Genomic DNA, 23,892 nt, shown 5'->3' with positions numbered 1-23,892 from the left:
TGAGGGATCTCAACTTGCTACTGTGGCTGGTGAGGGAGTTTTTTGAATAGTGGATTCTTCCACTTTTCTGCAACAGTTTCTTCCTTCTGTTGTACAGCTTGTTTATGGCAGGGGACCACCAGATTAGCTTCCTTTTTTGGAGGACAGCGTCTGGGTTCTATTTGGGATGGCTCAGTCCACACACAAGTAAATGTGCTCGTACAGCACCTTAGTGTAGGATTCAGCAGTTGAACTTCCAGTTCCCATCTGCATGGGTGTCATGAAGTTTGTTACTTCTGACTTAAGAAGCATGAAGTTGGCTTTAGAGAAGTTTTTTTATGGAGGTTTCCATAAAGGAGGGTGTGGGTGGGATGTGGATGTCAAGGGTGATTAGCTTATGGTCTGATCTGACCAACGAGGGGGTGACCACTGGTGTGAAGCATCGCTCTCACATGTTGGTAATGACCAGGTCTAGAATATTGGTATCCCTGGTGGGGCTATGAATTAGTTGCTCTAGGGCATTGGAATTTATGAATTTCAAGAATCGTTGAGCAAAGGTGTTGGTACAGGAGTAGTTTTCCCAGTTAATGGCAGGATAGTTGAAATCTCCCAGTATTAGGGTGTTTGGTTGTATCTTAATATTTTACAGTATGTTTAGAAAGGTGTAGTGAGAATCTTGGGACATGGTGGGGCTTTGTAGCAAGCTGCATTTTGTATTGCAGTCTTACCTAGTGTTAGTTGCACCTGGAGAATTTCAGATGCATTGTGTTGGGCAACCAGCCTGGAGGTGTGAATATCCTTGGTGAATATGGACACTCCTCCACCTTTAGTGTTTTGGTCCTGGTTTGGTGACCAAAAAGTATGGTATGAGTTGTAGCCTGGTATTGCAGTGGTGCTCTCTGGAGCTTTGAACCAGGTCTCAGTTACTGCACAGATATCGATGTTCTCCATTTTTAAGAGAGCCTCGAGAGAGTGCATCTTGATGTTTAGACTTCTAGCATTGAGAAGCATTACCTTCAGATTTTGCTTGCTTGTACTCATTATGGTGGTACGTTTGTCCTTTGAACCTTGCCTAAAAAAGGCACTATAGGGGTGGCAAGAGCCTTAGCCAGTAACCTGAATCCCAGGTTGAGATGTGCAAACCATCTCTTGCAAAGCATTGTGGTCTGTCGATCATGTCATCCCAGGCAGAGAGATACTGAATCCCCTTTGAATGACACCCGAAGCTTAGCCAATTATTGAAGTCAGTCATTTTGTCCTTTTACTGTGGTATCATTCTGGGTGATGGCAAGATGCTACTCAGGGCTAAGGTCATATCTGCCTGGGCTACATGATCCAAGAGCTCTTCCATGTCTCTTTTCATGTAGTCCAGGGAGGTATGTCTCAAGCCATTTACTCCAACATGGACAATGACAGAGTCATATTTGTACCTGTTGTGGAATGACTTGATTGCATGTGTTATGTGGTGGATCCTGGCGCCCAACAGGCAACTAACTGTAATTTTCTCCTTGTTCAGCCTGGTGAGTGGGACATCAGTCTGCCTGACTATAGAGTCACTTATGACTAAAGTGTTGGGTACGTTGTCTTGCCTTAGGGGCTGCTGTTGGGTGGCACACTGGTTTTGTGAGGTATGTGATGTTTGGTTGTGTTTGGGGGTGGTGTTTGTTTGCGTTTCAGCTTAAGAGCCTCTTCAAATGAGGGGAAGTGCCAGATTGGAAGGGAACATTTTTTTTGCTCCTCAGCCTAGTTTTCAGGGGTGATACAATTCATGAGTGGTACCAGGCACCATCTGAGCCCACTATAGCTCTTCCAAAGAAATTGTGCAACTACTGCTTGAATGCTCTCTTTTCTTTTCCTAGCCATCACAGTCCTTGTATGGGGCATATGCTGAGAGTATGAATGCTACCCTGTGTTTACACTAGAATCTCACTGCCATGACTTTGTCACTGACTCTGGTGACATCCCTCAGTGTCCTCAGACGTCTCTGTCTCACTACATTTACTATACTATTTCTATACTATTTCTAGCCTGTCCTCCCCTGAATAGAAGTCTTTGCTCCATTGCTCTTGCACTTGCTTCCTGGATGCACAGGATATCCTGTCTTCTCATTATTATCATACCATCCATTTCTAAATGGTGCACTATCAGTGAACCCAGAATGAGTTAAGCAACCCATTGTTATTTTTGGCAGAATGATTATTTTTATGTTTAGCTTTCACTCAACAGAGTTGTACTGGGTAACCTCAGATCGGGCATCTGAACACTGATTGGCCAATAGCTTATTAAGCCAGGACTGATGGATTTCAAGGAGGACCTCTCAAACTCTTAGCACAGGAAATCTGGGCAAAGCCAAAAATATTGAGACAGATTTTAAATATTGCTCTTATAAACTTAGAGAGTTACTAGAATAACAGGTTTTGTGTTAGGATGCATTTTAAAAAATTGTGAAACTAAAATGTGTCATTATCTAGTGACTTCAATCTTCAATGATTTCCAGAAAATTACAAATTTTATGAGGAAAAGATGAAAAATATGAGGCAAAAACTGAACATTCAGTGAACATTTTGACAGTTCAGAGGTATGATGGTGTGCACGCTCTGGCCAGTAGGTTGGAGTACTCCAGGTCTTCAACCCACTTAGCACCAGCAAATATCCATGCTCCTTTCAGCAACATCAGAAAACAGGGTCAAAAAACCTAAAGCCAATTTGTACAATGCCACGTGGCTAGCCTTGATGTGGTTTGCATTTGTGGTCTGTCTCCTTTTATCCAGAGGATATTGTTCATAGGTGTTTAGTAAGCTAACGACCACAAGGGACTCTTTAAGCCTAGCCATGCATCCCAAATCTCTGACAAGTTCTGATACCCTTGATAAGTGTAAGCATGGGCCTGGGAGATTAACTATTTACAGGTTACCTGTTTGCATCAGAGACACAGGTGCCAAACCAGGGATGAATTTCTGGTTTCCCATCCAGTTGTCCAAGTTGCACTTGAATTGGATTAGGAAGGAACTCTGCTTCATATGTATGAGGAGCCTGTTCCATAGACAGGTTAGTCTCTGGGATACATACCTATCTCTCCAGCAAGTCCGATTTATATCACAAGCAAGGTTGAAGTCTTTAGAATGGGTAATTCTGGTGCTGTTTGTTTTGTGGATATGCAGGAGGTCCATAAGAGTAAGGTCTGACAATTCCCTGTATACCAGGCATAGATCTCTCCTCAAAAGCCTGTAGGAGACAGAATACAGGGAAAGTGCCTTGGGGTGGTCTGCATAGGCCATTTTACTTATGCCCTGCATTCTTTTAATGAAGAACCTCTGTGAACATTCCAATTGTTGGATAGGCCTGGTTAGGTACATAACAGAGGGGGCACTGTACTCAATGATAGGTCTGATGAATGTCAAATGCAGTGGAACAATGACTTCCTTCGATTTAGATGCCATACCTTTGTTTATAGAATGATTTCCTATTCCTCACCACTGTAGACACATGATTGTCAAAGGCTAGATTACTATCTATGTGTGTCCCTAAGTACCTGACTATTGGGTCAACTCTAAGGTGTGTGTTGTCAGTATGATTGTTACCAGGGATGGATGACTTCCCAAAGGTTACTATTATGCATTTATTGGCATTTAGTTTTAGTCCATAGCTCTGACACCAGTTGTCTGTGTCAGCTCCTCCTGAAGAACATTTGTGTCAGTGTGAGATTCAATGACAGCTCCTAATTTGCAATTGTGTGCAAACTTAGTCAGCCAGAGGCCATTGGCATTAGCTTTGACTTCTGAGAAGTAAATGCCAAAAAGGAGCAGTCTGAGGACTGATCCCTGAGGGACTCCACTTGTGACTGGCCTCTTTATAGAGGTGGACTCCCCAGTTCTATCTTCCAGGGTTCTGTCTGTGAGCCAGTTGGCTATCCACTGGGTGACATATGGTTTTGTACCTAACCTCCTGAGTTTGTCAACAATGCCCAAGTGGGATATTGTGTCAAATGCCTTGGCCAGATCAAGGTAGGCAGTGTGAACGATTTTGCCCTCATCCATTGCTTTGCTGACTTTCTCAAAGAAGTCCACCAGGTTGACTAAGCATGATCTGGCCTTGACAAAACCAAACTGAGTTGAGTCTAGTGTCTGGAGGTTTATTATATCTCTGTTGATCATCTCCATGTTAATTCTTTCCATGGCTTTACATGTAAGACTAGTGAGACTTATGGGTCTGTAGATGCCCCCCCCCCCCTTGTGCAGAGGGATGACTGTTGCCTTTCTCCATTCATGAGGCACAAAGCCTGTTTGGAGGCTACAGTTAAATAGTAATTCCATAGCCATGATAGGTCATGTTTCATGCTATTTAGAAGACATCCTGGGATACTGTCTGGGCCCATCAATGCAGTATTCTTGGTCTTAGCGAGAGCATTAAGAACCTGTTCCCTAGTGATAGTAGGAGGAATGATATTTGAAGATATTTCCTGATGGAAAGTTGAGGGGAGATAGGGGTAAAGTTATAGCTGAATTTATCAGCCAGGAGGTTTGCTATATCTTCTGGCTCAGTATACGTGGCTCCATTTACAATGAGCTCTGCACACAATTGTGTATTGCCTTTGAGGTTGCAGATATAGCTAATGAATGCCTTGTGGTTCCTCTTGGCTGGGAGGCCAAACTTACCTCAAACTTGGCTTTAGTAGACTTTATTTGTCCTCTGAGTTGTTTGTTCAATTTAATGAGAGTGCTTTTATCCTACTGGGTCCTACACCTCCTAATTTTTGATATGATTTTCTTCCTTTTGTTATACAGTCTATTGATTTTGTGATTTCGTCAGGGTAGTTTGTTTTTTGTGTTAGTTTTGTACTTCTTCCAGGTGGGTACAGCTACCTCTATGCAGCTATATAACATGCTTGTACAGGGTTTCTGTGAACAGTTCTGCATAAACAGCAGTGTTCTCAGGGTTTATGGGGGCTTGAAATGTTGCCATCTTCTCACTTGATAGCAGGAGGTTAGCCTTAGACTACTTCCTGAATATTCCATGTTTAGCTGGAGGTCCAGGTTTTATTTTTACTTCAAAGGAGACCATTTTGTGGTCTGACCTTACCAGGGAGGCATTGGGGGGGGGGGGGTGTGCAGCAGTCTCCCATATTAGTGAGGACCAGATCCAGTATGGTTACATCCCCTGGTTGGTGTACCGACTATCTGGTCCAGGGAGTTTGTGTTTATAAAATCCAGGAATCTCTGTGCATGTACATTTGTTGTCATATAAGATTCCCAGTTAATGGTGGTGTAATTAAAGTCACCCATGAATATGGTATTGGGTTGGATAGTTAGTGTTTCTAATAAGTTTATATACATGGTATGGGTTTCCTGGGTCATAGAGGGGGACCTATAGCTTGCAAGGAAGTGGTATTGGATTTTACCTATGGTGATTTGAATATGGAGCAGCTCAAGTGAATTGTCCTGTTTGACCAGCCTTGAAATATATTTATTTTGATGTAAATTAAGACACCTCCACCTTTAGCCCCTGCCTGTGAAGTAGATGGCCTAAATGTGTGGAAAGCATTATGGCCTTGCACTGTTTTGGTGTGCTCCCAGTGGTATTAAACCATGTCTCTGTGACTGCACAGATGTCAGCATTCCCTAGGGTAAAGAGAACATCTAGGGAGTGGAGCTTTATGTTTAGACTCTTAGCACTGAGCAATAATACCTTTAGATTTTCTTGGCGTTGATGTGTTATGTTGTAAGTACTGTACAACTGTTAATATTTAAAATTCCCCCGAAAGGTACCACCTACAGTCTTGTGCAGCTCTCCATAAATCCATTCATTTTTGGGTGCAGTCTATTGGCATACCTGTCAAGTTCAACTTGGGAGGCTGGGACTGAACAAAGTAACTTTCATCCCTGAGGTAGAAACATGCCACATTTTTGGAAGGTGGGAGGAGCCCCATACTGGCATGGGGAGAACATGCAAATTTTTTGCATACAATGTGCAGTGGTTAGGATCAAACCCAGGACCCTGTGACTGCGAGGCAAAGACCTTAACCATTATAACACCATATCCCCAATGAAATAGTTCCTCCCTAACTTGCACATACATCAGCTTTACTCAGTCTGCCAAAAAACTATGCCATCTTTAAGCATGCCTTACTTAGTGAGATATTGCCTTCCTACACTGCCAATGAAGATTCTGTGGATTCATCTCAGACTGTGTTACCAGTGTCCTTCCAAAACCTACTCTATCCATTTTGACTTCAGTCATTAGTCACCTATCATACTAGTGACATGGGCATCTGATATCTTACAAAATTATCATGCATGGCTGACTCATTACATGCATGTCACACCTATTGTTTCAACTTAGCATGTGGTAAAACTCTGAATAACTTCAGTGGCTGATGTAAGGGTGCAGAAAACCAACAAAGTAAGCTTTGTTCTAAAGTGGCAATTCTGTGTGTGTGTGTGTGTGTGTGTGTGTGTGTGTGTGTGTGTGTGTGTGTGTGTGTGTGTGTGTGTGTGTGTGTGTTACAGTAGAGTTGCATTAAGTGTGCGCACATGCACATGTGTGTCTGTGTGTATGTATATTACAATAGAGTTGCACTTAGATGCAGTGAAGTTTATTTGACTTTGAGATTTTTTATGATCAATTTATAGACTATCCTGTTCTTATCTCTTTACTAAAGGTGGTGAAATGGAAGAGGCAGAAATTAAAGTGAAGATTGTCTCATCTCCCTACAATATTGACCTGTCACGAACTAAGCGTTTCTTTTCTCCAGGAAATCCATTCCATGTAGTGGTAAGTATCACATTTCAAAAAAAATGATTTCCCTCAGGATTTCTTGTAGCAAGCATACCATTTCAAGTACCCAAAATGCAGGTTTTGAAAGCACTTATTATATCCGTCCACCCTATCAGGCACTGTTTTCTTCTACAACCTGGTCTCAGCCAAGCTGCACAGCTTTGTGGTATTATGCTTGGGAAAGCAAGATAAGGAGGAAAGTATTCAAACCAATCACAAGTGGAGTTCCTCAGGGATCAGTCTTTTGTCCGCTCCTTTTTGGCATTTACATCTCAGAAGTCAAAGCCAATGTCAGTGGCTTCTGGCTGACTAAATTTCCAGATGATTGCAAATTAGGAGCTGTCATTGAATCGCACACTGACACAAATGTTCTCCAGGAGGGGCTGACACAGACAAACAACTGGTAGCAGAGCCATGGACTAAAACTAAATGCCAGGAAATACATAATGGTATCCTTTGGGAAGTCATCCATCCCTGGAAACTATTGGGAAGTCATCCATCCCTGGTAACTATCATACTGACAACACACCCCTTAGAGCTAACCCAGTAGTCTGGGACTTAGGGACACACATAGATAGTAATCTAGCCTTTGACCATCATGTGTCTACAGTGGTGAGGAAATCATTCCATACTGCACAACTTATAAACACAGTTATGGCATTTAAGTCGAAGGAAGTCATTGTTCTACTGTATTCAGCATTTATCAGACGTATCATTGTGTACAGTGCCCCCCTTTGGTATGTACCTAACCAGGCATATCCAACAATTGGAATGTCCACAGAGGTTCCTCACTGAAAGAATACAAGGCGTAAGTAAAATGTCCTTTGCAGACCGTCTCAAGGCCCTATCCCTGTATACTGTCTCCTACAGGCTTTTGAGGGGAGCTGGATCCCTGGCATATAGGGCATTGTCAGACCCCATTCTGATAGACCTCCTGCATATCCACAAAGCAAACAGCACCGGAATTACCCATTCTAAAGACTTAAACCTTGCCTGTGATTTAAGTAGATCCTGCTGGAAAGATAGGTATGTATCCCAGAGACTAACGCATCTATGGAACAGGCTCCCCATCCATGTGAGTTCCTCCGTAACTCAATTCAAGTGCAACTTGGACAATTGGATGCAAAACTGGAAATTCATCCCTGGTTTGGCACCTATGTCTTTAATGGCTCATCTCCCAAATCCCTGCTTACACTTTTCAAGGGTATCAGAACTTGTCAGAGATTTGGGATGCATGGCTAGGCTTAAAAAGGCCCTTGTGGTCTTTAGTCTAGTAAACACCTATGGACCTATGAACCTATGAACCAGCATTTGTGTGTTGTGATATAAGAAACAGTAACTGAGCTTAAGAATTCTGGAGCAGTTAACTAATGTCTGTGAGACATTTTCCTTACAATTTCCAGACAATCACAAACATTGATGCCTATGCATTGCTTAATTCTGTACACACTTTTTTATGCTGCCACGGAGATACCCATTATGATCTGTCTGTGAGATTACAGGAAGTAGCCTTATAAGCTATTTCAAGTGATTTAACCATCTCACATGAAAAGGAATGTGTCTTTCTGCAGCTTCTGAAAATGAGAGGAAGTGACTTATTGCTTTACATATCTCTCTTAAGATGGTCATATTTAAGAATTCTTGTTTTTGAAGGTTTACATGTTTCGCCTGTCTCTCATTTAGTAATCTGGGTAAACCAATTATGAGCAAATTAGAAGCTTTCAGTAGTCAGCTAATTGCAGTATAGTATTTTTCAATTAAAAGCTATAGCGATGGATTAGTTATATACAGGTTACCCTAAGTCATGAATACTCCTCAAATGGACCCAAAAAGTGTTGCTATTAGTCTTGTGTAGGAAGAAAGGGAGTGTGAAAGCACTTGAAGGAAAATTATCTTATGCTATCTGACAGAAACACTGTGATGAAGGATGTCACATGATTAGAAAGCATGAATGCACACAAAATCTCAGTTTTCTTATAGAAGTCTGAGGAGATCGCATACATCTAGAACAGTAACTAAAACCTGAAACATAATGTGACATTTTGACAAATTTTATGATAATATACATAACTTGTTTAACAAGATATGGTTAACAATATAACTTATTTTTCACTACTATTATACACGTCCCAACATGGACCTTATAATATTTATGCATCCTTTACTGACTGAATCAATATGTGAAGATGTGCACATACTGCAAGAAGGATCATATTAACTAGAAGGGAATGAAACAGTACTTTTCCTACTGCTCTTTCAAACTCGTTTACAGCCAGTATCACTTTACACCTCATGCTAACCACTTTCTTTACTTGACAGGTTTAGATTACCTGATGTGACTGCCCTCGTTTTCTTTACTTGACAGGTTTAGTTTACCTGATGTGAGTGCCCTCGTTTTCTTTACTTGACAGGTTTAGATTACCTGATGTGACTGCTCTGGTTTTCTTTACTTGACAGGTTTAGATTACCTGATGTGAGTCCCCTCATTTTCTTTACTTGGCAGGTATAGATTACCTGATGTAACTGCCCTCATTTTCTTTACTTACACAGTTTTAGATTACCTGATGTGACTGCCCTCATGTTCTTTACTTGGCAGGTTTAGATTACCTGATGTGACTGCCCTCATTTTCTTTACTTGACAGGTTTAGATTACCTGATGTGAGAACACTCATTTTCTTTACTTGACAGGTTTAGATTACCTGATGTGACTGCCCTCATTTTCTTTACTTGACAGGTTAGATTACCTGATGTGACTGCCCTCATTTTCTTTACTTGACAGGTTTAGATTACCTGATGTGACTGCCCTCATTTCCTTTACTTGACAGGTTTAGATTACCTGATGTGAGGGCCCTCATTTTCTTTACTTGACAGGTTTAGATCACCTGATGTGAGTACCCTTGTTTTCTTTACTTGACAGGTTTAGATCACCTGATGTGAGTACCCTCGTTTTCTTTACTTGACAGGTTTAGATTACCTGATGTGAGGGCCCTCATTTTATTTACTTGCACAGGTTTAGATTACCTGATGTGACTGCCCTCATGTTCTTTACTTGACAGGTTTAGATTACCTGATGTGAGTGCCCTCATGTTCTTTACTTGACAGGTTTAGATTACCTGATGTGACTGCCCTCATTTTCTATACTTGACAGGTTTAGATTACCTGATGTGAGTGCCCTCATTTTCTTTACTTGACAGGTTTAGATTACCTGATGTGACTGCCCTCATTTTCTTTACTTGAAAGGTTTAGATTACCTGATGTGAGTGCCCTCATGTTCTTTACTTGACAGGTTTAGATTACCTGATGTGACTGCCCTCATTTTCTATACTTGACAGGTTTAGATTACCTGATGTGAGTGCCCTCATTTTCTTTACTTGACAGGTTTAGATTACCTGATGTGACTGCCCTCATTTTCTTTACTTGAAAGGTTTAGATTACCTGATGTGACTGCCTTCATTTTCTTTACTTGACAGGTTTAGATTACCTGATGTGAGGGCCCTCATTTTCTTTACTTGACAGGTTTAGATTACCTGATGTGAGTGCCCTCATTTTCTTTACTTGACAGGTTTAGATTACCTGATGTGAATGCCCTCGTTTTCTTTACTTGACAGGTTTAGATTACCTGATGTGAGGGCCCTCATTTTCTTTACTTGACAGGTTAGATTACCTGATGTGAGTGCCCTCATTTTCTTTACTTGAAAGGCTTAGATTACCTGATGTGACTGCCCTCATCTTCTTTACTTGACAGGTTAGATTACCTGATGTGACTGCCCTCATTTTCTTTACTGGAAAGGTTTAGATTACCTGATGTGACTGCCTTCATTTTCTTTACTTGACAGGTTAGATTACCTGATGTGACTGCCCTCATTTTCTTTACTTGACAGGTTTAGATTACCTGATGTGACTGCCCTCATTTTCTTTACTTGACAGGTTTAGATTACCTGATGTGAGTGCCCTCATTTTCTTTACTTGACAGGTTTAGATTACCTGATGTGACTGCTCTCGTTTTCTTTACTTGACAGGTTTAGATTACCTGATGTGAGTGCTCTCTTTTCTTTACTTGACAGGTTTAGATTACCTGATGTGACTGCCCTCATTTTCTTTACTTGACAGGTTTAGATTACCTGATGTGAGAACCCTCATTTTCTTTACTTGACAGGTTTAGATTACCTGATGTGAGTGCCCTCGTCTTCTTTACTTGAAAGGTTTAGATAACCTGATGTGACTGCCCTCATGTTCTTTACTTGACAGGTTTAGATTACCTGATGTGAGTGCTCTTGTTTTCTTTACTTGGCAGGTTTAGATTACCTGATGTGAGTGCCCTCATTTTCTTTACTTGACAGGTTTAGATTACCTGATGTGACTGCCCTCATTTTCTTTACTTGACAGGTTTAGATTACCTGATGTGAGTGCCCTCGTTTTCTTTACTTGACAGGTTTAGATTACCTGAAGTGACTGCCCTCGTTTGTTTTACTTGACAGGTTTAGATTACCTGATGTGACTGCCCTCATGTTCTTTACTTGACAGGTTTAGATTACCTGATGTGAGTGCCCTCATTTTCTTTACTTGACAGGTTTAGATTACCTGATGTGACTGCCCTCGTTTTCTTTACTTGACAGGTTTAGATTACCTGATGTGAGGTCACTCGTTTTCTTTACTTGACAGGATTAGATTACCTGATGTGACTGCCCTCATTTTTTTTACTTGACAGGTTTAGATTACCTGATGTGACTGCCCTCATGTTCTTTACTTGACAGGTTTAGATTACCTGATGTGAGTGCCCTCATGTTCTTTACTTGACAGGTTTAGATTACCTGATGTGACTGCCCTCATTTTCTACTTGACAGGTTTAGATTACCTGATGTGAGTGCCCTCATTTTCTTTACTTGACAGGTTTAGATTACCTGATGTGACTGCCCTCATTTTCTGTACTTGAAAGGTTTAGATTACCTGATGTGACTGCCTTCATTTTCTTTACTTGACAGGTTTAGATTACCTGATGTGAGGGCCCTCATTTTCTTTACTTGACAGGTTTAGATTACCTGATGTGAGTGCCCTCATTTTCTTTACTTGACAGGTTTAGATTACCTGATGTGAATGCCCTCGTTTTCTTTACTTGACAGGTTTAGATTACCTGATGTGAGGGCCCTCATTTTCTTTACTTGACAGGTTAGATTACCTGATGTGAGTGCCCTCATTTTCTTTACTTGAAAGGCTTAGATTACCTGATGTGACTGCCCTCATTTTCTTTACTTGACAGGTTATATTACCTGATGTGACTGCCCTCATTTCTTTACTGGAAAGGTTTAGATTACCTGATGTGACTGCCTTCATTTTCTTTACTTGACAGGTTAGATTACCTGATGTGACTGCCCTCATTTTCTTTACTTGACAGGTTTAGATTACCTGATGTGACTGCCCTCATTTTCTTTACTTGACAGGTTTAGATTACCTGATGTGAGTGCCCTCATTTTCTTTACTTGACAGGTTTAGATTACCTGATGTGAATGCCCTCGTTTTCTTTACTTGACAGGTTTAGATTACCTGATGTGAGGGCCCTCATTTTCTTTACTTGACAGGTTAGATTACCTGATGTGAGTGCCCTCATTTTCTTTACTTGAAAGGCTTAGATTACCTGATGTGACTGCCCTCATCTTCTTTACTTGACAGGTTAGATTACCTGATGTGACTGCCCTCATTTTCTTTACTGGAAAGGTTTAGATTACCTGATGTGACTGCCTTCATTTTCTTTACTTGACAGGTTTAGATTACCTGATGTGACTGCCCTCATTTTCTTTACTTGACAGGTTTAGATTACCTGATGTGACTGCCCTCATTTTCTTTACTTGACAGGTTTAGATTACCTGATGTGAGTGCCCTCATTTTCTTTACTTGACAGGTTTAGATTACCTGATGTGACTGCTCGTTTTCTTTACTTGACAGGTTTAGATTACCTGATGTGAGTCTCTTTTCTTTACTTGACAGGTTTAGATTACCTGATGTGACTGCCCTCATTTTCTTTACTTGACAGGTTTAGATTACCTGATGTGAGAACCCTCATTTTCTTTACTTGACAGGTTTAGATTACCTGATGTGAGTGCCCTCGTCTTCTTTACTTGAAAGGTTTAGATAACCTGATGTGACTGCCCTCATGTTCTTTACTTGACAGGTTTAGATTACCTGATGTGAGTGCTCTCGTTTTCTTTACTTGGCAGGTTTAGATTACCTGATGTGAGTGCCCTCATTTTCTTTACTTGACAGGTTTAGATTACCTGATGTGACTGCCCTCATTTTCTTTACTTGACAGGTTTAGATTACCTGATGTGAGTGCCCTCGTTTTCTTTACTTGACAGGTTTAGATTACCTGAAGTGACTGCCCTCGTTTGTTTTACTTGACAGGTATAGATTACCTGATGTGACTGCCCTCATGTTCTTTACTTGACAGGTTTAGATTACCTGATGTGAGTGCCCTCATTTTCTTTACTTGACAGGTTTAGATTACCTGATGTGACTGCCCTCGTTTTCTTTACTTGACAGGTTTAGATTACCTGATGTGAGGTCACTCGTTTTCTTTACTTGACAGGATTAGATTACCTGATGTGACTGCCCTCATTTTTTTTACTTGACAGGTTTAGATTACCTGATGTGACTGCCCTCATGTTCTTTACTTGACAGGTTTAGATTACCTGATGTGAGTGCCCTCATGTTCTTTACTTGACAGGTTTAGATTACCTGATGTGACTGCCCTCATTTTCTATACTTGACAGGTTTAGATTACCTGATGTGAGTGCCCTCATTTTCTTTACTTGACAGGTTTAGATTACCTGATGTGACTGCCCTCATTTTCTTTACTTGAAAGGTTTAGATTACCTGATGTGACTGCCTTCATTTTCTTTACTTGACAGGTTTAGATTACCTGATGTGAGGGCCCTCATTTTCTTTACTTGACAGGTTTAGATTACCTGATGTGAGTGCCCTCATTTTCTTTACTTGACAGGTTTAGATTACCTGATGTGAATGCCCTCGTTTTCTTTACTTGACAGGTTTAGATTACCTGATGTGAGGGCCCTCATTTTCTTTACTTGACAGGTTAGATTACCTGATGTGAGTGCCCTCATTTTCTTTACTTGAAAGGCTTAGATTACCTGATGTGACTGCCCTCATTTTCTTTACTTGACAGGTTATATTACCTGATGTGACTGCCCTCATTTCCTTTACTGGAAAGGTTTAGATTACCTGATGTGACTGCCTTCATTTTCTTTACTTGACAGGTTAGATTACCTGATGTGACTGCCCTCATTTTCTTTACTTGACAGGTTTAGATTACCTGATGTGACTGCCCTCATTTTCTTTACTTGACAGGTTTAGATTACCTGATGTGAGTGCCCTCATTTTCTTTACTTGACAGGTTTAGATTACCTGATGTGACTGCTCTCGTTTTCTTTACTTGACAGGTTTAGATTACCTGATGTGAGTGCTCTCTTTTCTTTACTTGACAGGTTTAGATTACCTGATGTGACTGCCCTCATTTTCTTTACTTGACAGGTTTAGATTACCTGATGTGAGAACCCTCATTTTCTTTACTTGACAGGTTTAGATAACCTGATGTGAGTGCTCTCGTTTTCTTTACTTGACAGTTTTAGATTACCTGATGTGACTGCCCTCATGTTCTTTACTTGGCAGGTTTAGATTACCTGATGTGAGTGCCCTCGTCTTCTTTACTTGAAAGGTTTAGATAACCTGATGTGACTGCCCTCATGTTCTTTACTTGACAGGTTTAGATTACCTGATGTGAGTGCCCTCGTTTTCTTTACTTGGCAGGTTTAGATTACCTGATGTGAGTGCCCTCATTTTCTTTACTTGACAGGTTTAGATTACCTGATGTGACTGCCCTCATTTTCTTTACTTGACAGGTTTAGATTACCTGATGTGAGTGCCCTCATGTTCTTTACTTGACAGGTTTAGATTACCTGATGTGAGTGCCCTCATTTTCTTTACTTGACAGGTTTAGATTACCTGATGTGACTGCCCTCGTTTTCTTTACTTGACAGGTTTAGATTACCTGATGTGAGGGCCCTCATTTTCTTTACTTGACAGGTTTAGATTACCTGATGTGACTGCCCTCGTTTTCTTTACTTGACAGGTTTAGATTACCTTATGTGAGTGCCCTTATTTTCTTTACTTGACAGGTTTAGATTACCTGATGTGACTGCCCTCATTTTCTTTACTTGACAGGATTAGATTACCTGATGTGACTGCCCTCGTTTTCTTTACTTGACAGGCTTAGATTACCTGATGTGACTGCCCTCATTTTCTTTACTTGACCGGTTTAGATTACCTGATGTGAGTGCCCTCATTTTCTTTACTTGACAGGTTTAGATTACCTGATCTGAGTGCCCTCATTTTCTTTACTTGACATGTTTAGATTACCTGATGTGAGTGCCCTCGTTTTCTTTACTTGACAGGTTTAGATTACCTGATGTGAGTGCCCTCGTTTTTTTACCTTAACAGGTTTAGATTACCTGATGTGACTGCCCTCATTTTCTTTACTTGACAGGTTTAGATTACCTGATGTGACTGCCCTCGTTTTCTTTACTTGACAGGTTTAGATTACCTTATGTGAGTGCCCTCGTTTTCTTTACTTGACAAGTTTAGATTACCTGATGTGACCTGATGTGAGTGCCCTCATTTTCTTTACTTGACAGGTTTAGATTACCTGATGTGAGTGCCCTCATTTTCTTTACTTGACAGGTTTAGATTACCTGATGTGAGTGCCCTCATTTTCTTTACTTGACATGTTTAGATTACCTGATGTGAGTGCCCTCATTTTCTTTACTTGACCGGTTTAGATTACCTGATGTGAGTGCCCTCATTTTCTGTACTTGCACAGGTTTAGATTACCTGATGTGAGTGCCCTCGTTTTCTTTACTTGACAGGTTTAAATTATCTGATGTGACTGCCCTCATTTTCTTTACTTGACAGGTTTAGATTACCTGATGTGACTGCCCTCATTTTCTTTACTTGACAGGTTTAGATTACCTGATGTGTGTGTCCTCATTTTCTGTACTTGACAGGTTTAGATTACCTGATGTGAGTGCCCTCGTTTTCTTTACTTGACAGGTTTAGATTACCTGATGTGAGAACCCTCATTTTCTTTACTTGACAGGTATAGATTACCAGATGTGACTGCCCTCATTTTCTTTACTTGACAGGTTTAGATTACCTGAAGTGAGTGCCCTCGTTTTCTTTACTTGACAGGTTTAGATTACCTGATGAGACTGCCCTCATTTTCTTTACTTGACAGGTTTAGATTACCTGATGTGACTGCCCTCATTTTCTTTACTTGACATGTTTAGATTACCTGATGAGACTGCCCTCATTTTCTTTACTTGACTTGTTTAGATTACCTGATGTGAGTGCCCTCGTTTTCTTTACTTGACAGGTTTAGATTACCTGAAGTGACTGCCCTCGTTTTCTTTACTTGACAGGTTTAGATTACCTGATGAGACTGCCCTCATTTTCTTTACTTGACAGGTTTAGATTACCTGATGTGAGTGCCCTCATTTTCTTTACTTGACAGGTTTAGATTACCTGATGTGACTGCCCTCGTTTTCTTTACTTGACAGGTTTAGATTACCTGATGTGACTGCCCTCATGTTCTTTACTTGACAGGTTTAGATTACCTGATGTGACTGCCCTCATGTTCTTTACTTGACAGGTTTAGATTACCTGATGTGAAGGCCCTCATTTTCTTTACTTGACAGGTTTAGATTACCTGATGTGAGTGCCCTCATTTCCTTTACTTGACAGGTTTAGATTACCTGATGTGAGGGCCCTCATTTTCTTTACTTGACAGGTTTAGATCACCTGATGTGAGCACCCTCGTTTTCTTTACTTGACAGGTTTAGATTACCTGATGTGAGTGGCCTCGTTTTCTTTACTTGACAGGTTTAGATTACCTATTGTGACTGCCCTCATTTTCTTTACTTGACAGGTTTAGATTACCTGATGTGAGGGCCCTCATTTTCTTTACTTGACAGGTTTAGATTACCTGATGTGAGTGCCCTCATTTCCTTTACTTGACAGGTTTAGATTACCTGATGTGAGGGCCCTCATTTTCTTTACTTGACAGGTTTAGATCACCTGATGTGAGTACCCTCGTTTTCTTTACTTGACAGGTTTAGATTACCTGATGTGAGGGCCCTCATTTTCTTTACTTGACAGGTTTAGATCACCTGATGTGACTGCCCTCATTTTCTTTACTTGCACAGGTTTAGATTACCTGATGTGAGTGCCCTCGTTTTCTTTACTTGACAGGTTTAGATTACCAGATGTGAGTGCCCTCGTTTTCTTTACTTGACAGGTTTAGATTACCTGATGTGACTGCCCTCGTTTTCTTTACTTGACAGGTTTCGATTACCTGATGTGACTGCCCTCATTTTCTTTACTTGACACGTTTAGATTACCTGATGTGACTGCTCTCATTTTGTTTACATGACAGGTTTAGATTACCAGATGTGACTGCCTCATTTCTTTACTTGACAGGTTTAGATTACCTGATGTGAGTGCCCTCATTTTCTTTACTTGACAGGTTTAGATTACCTGATGTGAGTGCCCTCATTTTCTTTACTTGACAGGTTTAGATTACCTGATGTGACTGCCCTCATTTTCTTTACTTGACAGGTTTAGGTTACCTGATGTGAGTGCCTTGACAGGTTTAAATTACCTGATGTGACTGCCCTCATTTTCTTTACTTGACAGGTTTAGATTACCTGATGTGAGTGCCCTCATTTTCTTTACTTGACAGGTTTAGATTACCTGATGTGAGTGCCCTCATTTTCTTTACTTGACAGGTTTAGATTACCTGATGTGAGTGCCCTCATTTTCTTTACTTGACAGGTTTAGATTACCTGATGTGAGTGCCCTCATTTCTTTTCTTTACTTGACAGGTTTAGATTACCTGATGTGAGTGCCCTCATTTTCTTTACTTGACAGGTTTGGATTACCTGATGTGAGTGCCCTCATTTTCTTTACTTGACAAGTTTAGATTACCTGATGTGAGTGCCCTCATTTTCTTTACTTGACAAGTTTAGATTACCTGATGTGAGGGCCCTCATTTTCTTTACTTGACAGGTTTAGATTACCTGATGTGAGTGCCCTCATTTTCTTTACTTGACAGGTTTAGATTACCTGATGTGAGTGCCCTCAATTTCTTTACTTGACAGGTTTAGATTACCTGATGTGACTGCCCTCATTTTCTTTACTTGACAGGTTTAGATTACCTGATGTGAGGGCCCTCATTTTCTTTACTTTACAGGTTTAGATTACCTGATGTGAGTGCCCTCATTTTCTTTACTTGACAGGTTTAGATTACCTGATGTGACTGCCCTCATTTTCTTTACTTGACAGGTTTAGATTACCTGATGTGAGTGCCCTCATTTTCTATACTTGACAGGTTTAGATTACCTGATGTGAGTGCCCTCATTTTCTTTACTTGACAGGTTTAGATTACCTGATGTGACTGCCCTCATTTTCTTTACTTGACAGGTTTAGATTACCTGATGTGAGTGCCCTCATTTTCTTTACTTGACAGGTTTAGATTACCTGATGTGAGTGTCCTCATTTTCTTTACTTAACCGGTTTAGATTACCTGCTGTGACTGCCCTCATTTTCTTTACTTGACAGGATTAGATTACTTGATATGACTGCCCTCATTTTCTTTACTTGACAGGTTTAGATTACCTGATGTGAGTGCCCTCGTTTTCTTTACTTGACAGGTTTAGATTACCTGATGTGACTGCCCTCGTTTTCTTTACTTGACAGGTTTAGATTACCTTATGTGAGTGCCCTCGTTTTCTTTACTTGACAAGTTTAGATTACCTGATGTGAGTGCCCTCGTTTTCTTTACTTGACAGGCTTAGATTACCTGATGTGACTGCCCTCATTTTCTTTACTTGACCGGTTTAGATTACCTGATGTGAGTGCCCTCATTTTCTTTACTTGACAGGTTTAGATTACCTGATCTGAGTGCCCTCATTTTCTTTACTTGACATGTTTAGATTACCTGATGTGAGTGCCCTCATTTTCTTTACTTGCACAGGTTTAGATTACCTGATGTGAGTGCCCTCATTTTCTTTACTTGACAGGTTTAGATTACCTGATGTGAGTGCCCTCATTTTCTTTACTTGACAGGTTTAGATTACCTGATGTGAGTGCCCTCATTTTCTTTACTTGACAGGTTTAGATTACCTGATGTGAGGGCCCTCATTTTCTTTACTTGACAGGTTTAGATTACCTGATGTGAGTGCCCTCATTTTCTTTACTTGAGGTTTTAGATTACCTGATGTGAGTACCCTCATTTTCTTTACTTGACAGGTTTAGATTACCTGATGTGAGTGCCCTCATTTTCTTTACTTGACAGGTTTAGATTACCTGATGTGAGTGCCCTCATTTTCTTTACTTGACAGGTTTAGATTACCTGATGTGAGTGCCCTCATTTTCTTTACTTGCACAGTTTTAGATTACCTGATGTGAGGGCCCTCATTTTCTTTACTTGACAGGTTTAGATTACCTGATGTGAGTGCCCTCAATTTCTTTACTTGACAGGTTTAGATTACCTGATGTGACTGCCCTCATTTTCTTTAATTGACAGGTTTAGATTACCTGATGTGAGGGCCCTCATTTTCTTTACTTTACAGGTTTAGATTACCTGATGTGAGTGCCCTCATTTTATTTACTTGACAGGTTTAGATTACCTGATGTGAGTGCCCTCAATTTCTTTACTTGACAGGTTTAGATTACCTGATGTGACTGCCCTCATTTTCTTTACTTGACAGGTTTAGATTACCTGATGTGAGTGCCCTCATTTTCTTTACTTGATCGGTTTAGATTACCTGATGTGAGTGCCCTCATTTTCTTTACTTTACATGTTTAGATTACCTGATGTGAGTGCCCTCATTTTCTTTACTTGACAGGTTTAGATTACCTGATGTGAGGGCCCTCATTTTCTTTACTTGACAGGTTTAGATTACCTGATGTGAGTGCCCTCATTTCCTTTACTTGACAGGTTTAGATTACCTGATGTGACTGCCCTCATTTTCTTTACTTGACAGGTTTAGATTACCTGATGTGAGGGCCCTCATTTTCTTTACTTGACAGGTTTAGATTACCTGATGTGAGTGCCCTCATTTTCTTTACTTGACAGGTTTAGATTACCTGATGTGAGTGCCCTCGTTTTCTTTACTTGACAGGTTTAGATTACCTGATGTGAGTGCCCTCATTTTCTTTACTTGACAGGTTTAGATTACCTGATGTGAGTGCCCTTATTTTCTTTACTTGCACAGGTTTAGATTACCTGATGTGAGGGCCCTCATTTTCTTAACTTGCACAGGTTTAGATTACCTGATGTGAGTGCCCTCATTTTCTTTACTTGAACAGTTTTAGATTACCTGATGAGAGGGCTCTCATTTTCTTTACTTGACAGGTTTAGATTACCTGATGTGAGGGCCCTCATTTTCTTTACTTGACAGGTTTAGATTACCTGATGTGAGTGCCCTCATTTTCTTTACTTGACAGGTTTAGATTACCTGATGTGAGTGCCCTCATTTTTTTTACTTGCACAGGTTTAGATTACCTGATGTGAGTGCCCTCATTTTCTTTACTTGACAGGTTTAGATTACCTGATGAAAGTGCCCTCATTTTCTTTACTTGACAGGTTTAGATTACCTGATGTGAGGGCACTCATTTTCTTTACTTGACAGGTTTAGATTACCTGATGTGAGTGCCCTCATTTTCTTTAATTGACAGGTTTAGATTACCTGATGTGAGGGCCCTCATTTTCTTTACTTGCACAGGTTTAGATTACCTGATGTGAGTGCCCTCATTTTCTTTACTTGCACAGTTTTAGATTACCTGATGTGAGGGCCCTCATTTTCTTTACTTGACAGGTTTAGATTACCTGATGTGAGTGCCCTCATTTTCTTTACTTGACAGGTTTAGATTACCTGATGTGAGTGCCCTCATTTTCTTTACTTGACAGGTTTAGATTACCTGATGTGAGTGCCCTCGTTTTCTTTACTTGACAGGTTTAGATTACCTGATGTGAGTGCCCTCGTTTTCTTTACTTGACAGGTTTAGATTACCTGATGTGAGTGCCCTCATTTTCTTTACTTGACAGGTTTAGATTACCTGATGTGAGTGCCCTCATTTTCTTTACTTGACAGGTTTAGATTACCTGATGTGTGTGCGATCATTTACTTTACTTTTCAGGTTTAGACTACCTGATGTGTGCCCTCATTTTCTTTTACTTGACAGGTTTAGATTACCTGATGTGAGTGCCCTCATTTTCTTTTACTTGACAGGTTTAGATTACCTGATGTGAGTGCCCTCTCTTTCTTTACTTGACAGGTTTAGATTACCTGATGTGACTGCCCTCATCTTCTTTACTTGACAGGTTTAGATTACCTGATGTGAGTGCCCTCATTTTCTTTACTTGCACAGGTTTAGATTACCTGATGTGAGTGCCCTCATTTTCTTTACTTGACAGGTTTAGATTACCTGATGTGAGTGCCCTCATTTTCTTTACTTGACAGGTTTAGATTACCTGATGTGAGGGCCCTCATTTTCTTTACTTGACAGGTTTAGATTACCAGATGTGAGTGCTGTCAATTTCTTTACTTGACAGGTTTAGATTACCTGATGTGAGTGCGCTCATTTTCTTTACTTGACAGGTTTAGATTACCTGATGTGAGGGCCCTCATTTTCTTTACTTGCACAGGTTTAGATTACCTGATGTGAGTGCCCTCATTTTCTTTACTTGAGAGGTTTAGATTACCTGAGGTGAGTGCCCTCATTTTCTTTACTTGACAGGTTTAGATTACCTGATGTGAGTGCCCTCATTTTCTTTACTTGACAGGTTTAGATTACCTGATGTGAGTGCCCTCATTTTCTTTACTTGCACAGGTTTAGATTACCTGATGTGAGTGCCCTCATTTTCTTTACTTGACAGGTTTAGATTACCTGATGTGAGGGCCCTCATTTTCTTTACTTGACAAGTTTAGATTGCCTGATGTGAGGGCCCTCATTTTCTTTACTTGACAGGTTTAGATTACCTGATGTGAGTGCCCTCAATTTCTTTACTTGACAGGTTTAGATTACCTGATGTGACTGCCCTCATTTTCTTTACTTGACAGGTTTAGATTACCTGATGTGAGTGCCCTCAATTTCTTTACTTGACAGGTTTAGATTACCTGATGTGAGTGCCCTCATTTTCTTTACTTGACAGGTTTAGATTACCTGACGTGAGTGCCCTCATTTCCTTTACTTGACAGGTTTAGATTACCTGATGTGAGTGCGCGCATTTTCTTTACTTGACAGGTTTAGATTACCTGATGTGAGTGCCCTCATTTCCTTTACTTGACAGGTTTAGATTACCTGATGTGAGTGCCCTCATTTTCTTTACTTGAGAGGTTTAGATTACCTGATGTGAGTGCCCTCATTTTCTTTACTTGACAGGTTTAGATTACCTGATGTGAGTGCCCTCATTTTCTTTACTTGACAGGTTTAGATTACCTGATGTGAGTGCCCTCATTTTCTTTACTTGACAGGTTTAGATTACCTGATGTGAGTGCCCTCATTTTCTTTACTTGACAGGTTTAGATTACCTGATGTGAGTGCCCTCATTTTCTTTACTTGACAGGTTTAGATTACCTGATGTGAGGGCCCTCATTTTCTTTACTTGACAGGTTTAGATTACCTGATGTGAGGGCCCTCATTTTCTTTACTTGACAGGTTTAGATTACCTGATGTGAGTGCCCTCATTTCCTTTACTTGACAGGTTTAGATTACCTGATGTGAGTGGCCTCATTTTCTTTACTTGACAGGTTTAGATTACCTGATGTGAGTGCCCTCATTTTCTTTACTTGACAGGTTTAGATTACCTGATGTGAGTGCCCTCATTTTCTTTACTTGACAGGTTTAGATTACCTGATGTGAGTGCCCTCATTTTCTTTACTTGACAGGTTTAGATTACCTGATGTGAGTGCCCTCATTTTCTTTACTTGACAGGTTTAGATTACCTGATGTGAGTGCCCTCATTTTCTTTACTTGACAGGTTTAGATTACCTGATGTGAGTGCCCTCATTTTCTTTACTTGCACAGGTTTAGATTACCTGATGTGAGTGCCCTCATTTTCTTTACTTGAGAGGTTTAGATTACCTGATGTGAGTGCCCTCATTTTCTTTACTTGACAGGTTTAGATTACCTGATGTGAGTGCCCTCATTTTCTTTACTTGCACAGGTTTAGATTACCTGATGTGAGTGCCCTCATTTTCTTTACTTGACAGGTTTAGATTACCTGATGAAAGTGCCCTCATTTTCTTTACTTGACAGGTTTAGATTACCTGATGTGAGGGCCCTCATTTTCTTTACTTGCACAGGTTTAGATTACCTGATGTGAGTGCCCTCATTTTCTTTACTTGACAGGTTTAGATTACCTGATGTGAGGGCCCTCATTTTCTTTACTTGACAAGTTTAGATTGCCTGATGTGAGTGCCCTCTCTTTCTTTACTTGACAGGTTTAGATTACCTGATGTGACTGCCCTCATTTTCTTTACTTGACAGGTTTAGATTACCTGATGTGAGTGCCCTCATTTTCTTTACTTGCACAGGTTTAGATTACCTGATGTGAGTGCCCTCATTTTCTTTACTTGCACAGGTTTAGATTACCTGATGTGAGTGCCCTCATTTTCTTTACTTGCACAGTTTTAGATTACCTGATGTGAGTGCCCTCATTTTCTTTACTTGACAGGTTTAGATTACCTGATGTGAGGGCCCTCATTTTCTTTACTTGACAGGTTTAGATTACCTGATGTGAGTGCCCTCATTTTCTTTACTTGACAAGTTTAGATTGCCTGATGTGAGTGCCCTCTCTTTCTTTACTTGACAGGTTTAGATTACCTGATGTGACTGCCCTCATTTTCTTTACTTGACAGGTTTAGATTACCTGATGTGAGTGCCCTCATTGACAGGTTTAGATTACCTGATGTGACTGCCCTCATTTTCTTTACTTGACAGGTTTAGATTACCTGATGTGAGTGCCCTCATTTTCTTTACTTGATCGGTTTAGATTACCTGATGTGAGTG

General features: G+C 40.4%; 1 protein-coding gene across 2 annotated transcripts in view; it reads left to right on the top strand.

The window, feature by feature from the left end:
* C4B (complement C4B (Chido blood group)) overlaps positions 1-23,892 on the top strand; it is an 876,141-nt gene that overhangs the window by 118,086 nt on the left and 734,163 nt on the right. For both annotated transcript variants that reach the window (XM_044083184.1, XM_044083183.1), the window contains exon 10: positions 6,638-6,750. In XM_044083184.1, the coding sequence (XP_043939119.1) occupies positions 6,638-6,750 (113 nt within the window). The remainder of the gene's footprint in view (positions 1-6,637; positions 6,751-23,892) is intronic.

The sequence above is a fragment of the Protopterus annectens genome, chromosome 9.part0 (assembly GCF_019279795.1).
Source record: "Protopterus annectens isolate FY-2018-M chromosome 9.part0, PAN1.0, whole genome shotgun sequence".
In the NCBI taxonomy this organism is placed as follows: Eukaryota; Metazoa; Chordata; order Ceratodontiformes; family Protopteridae; genus Protopterus; species Protopterus annectens.
The sequence above is the reverse complement of the archived record's forward strand: the minus strand, read 5'-3'. Positions and strand labels throughout refer to the sequence as shown.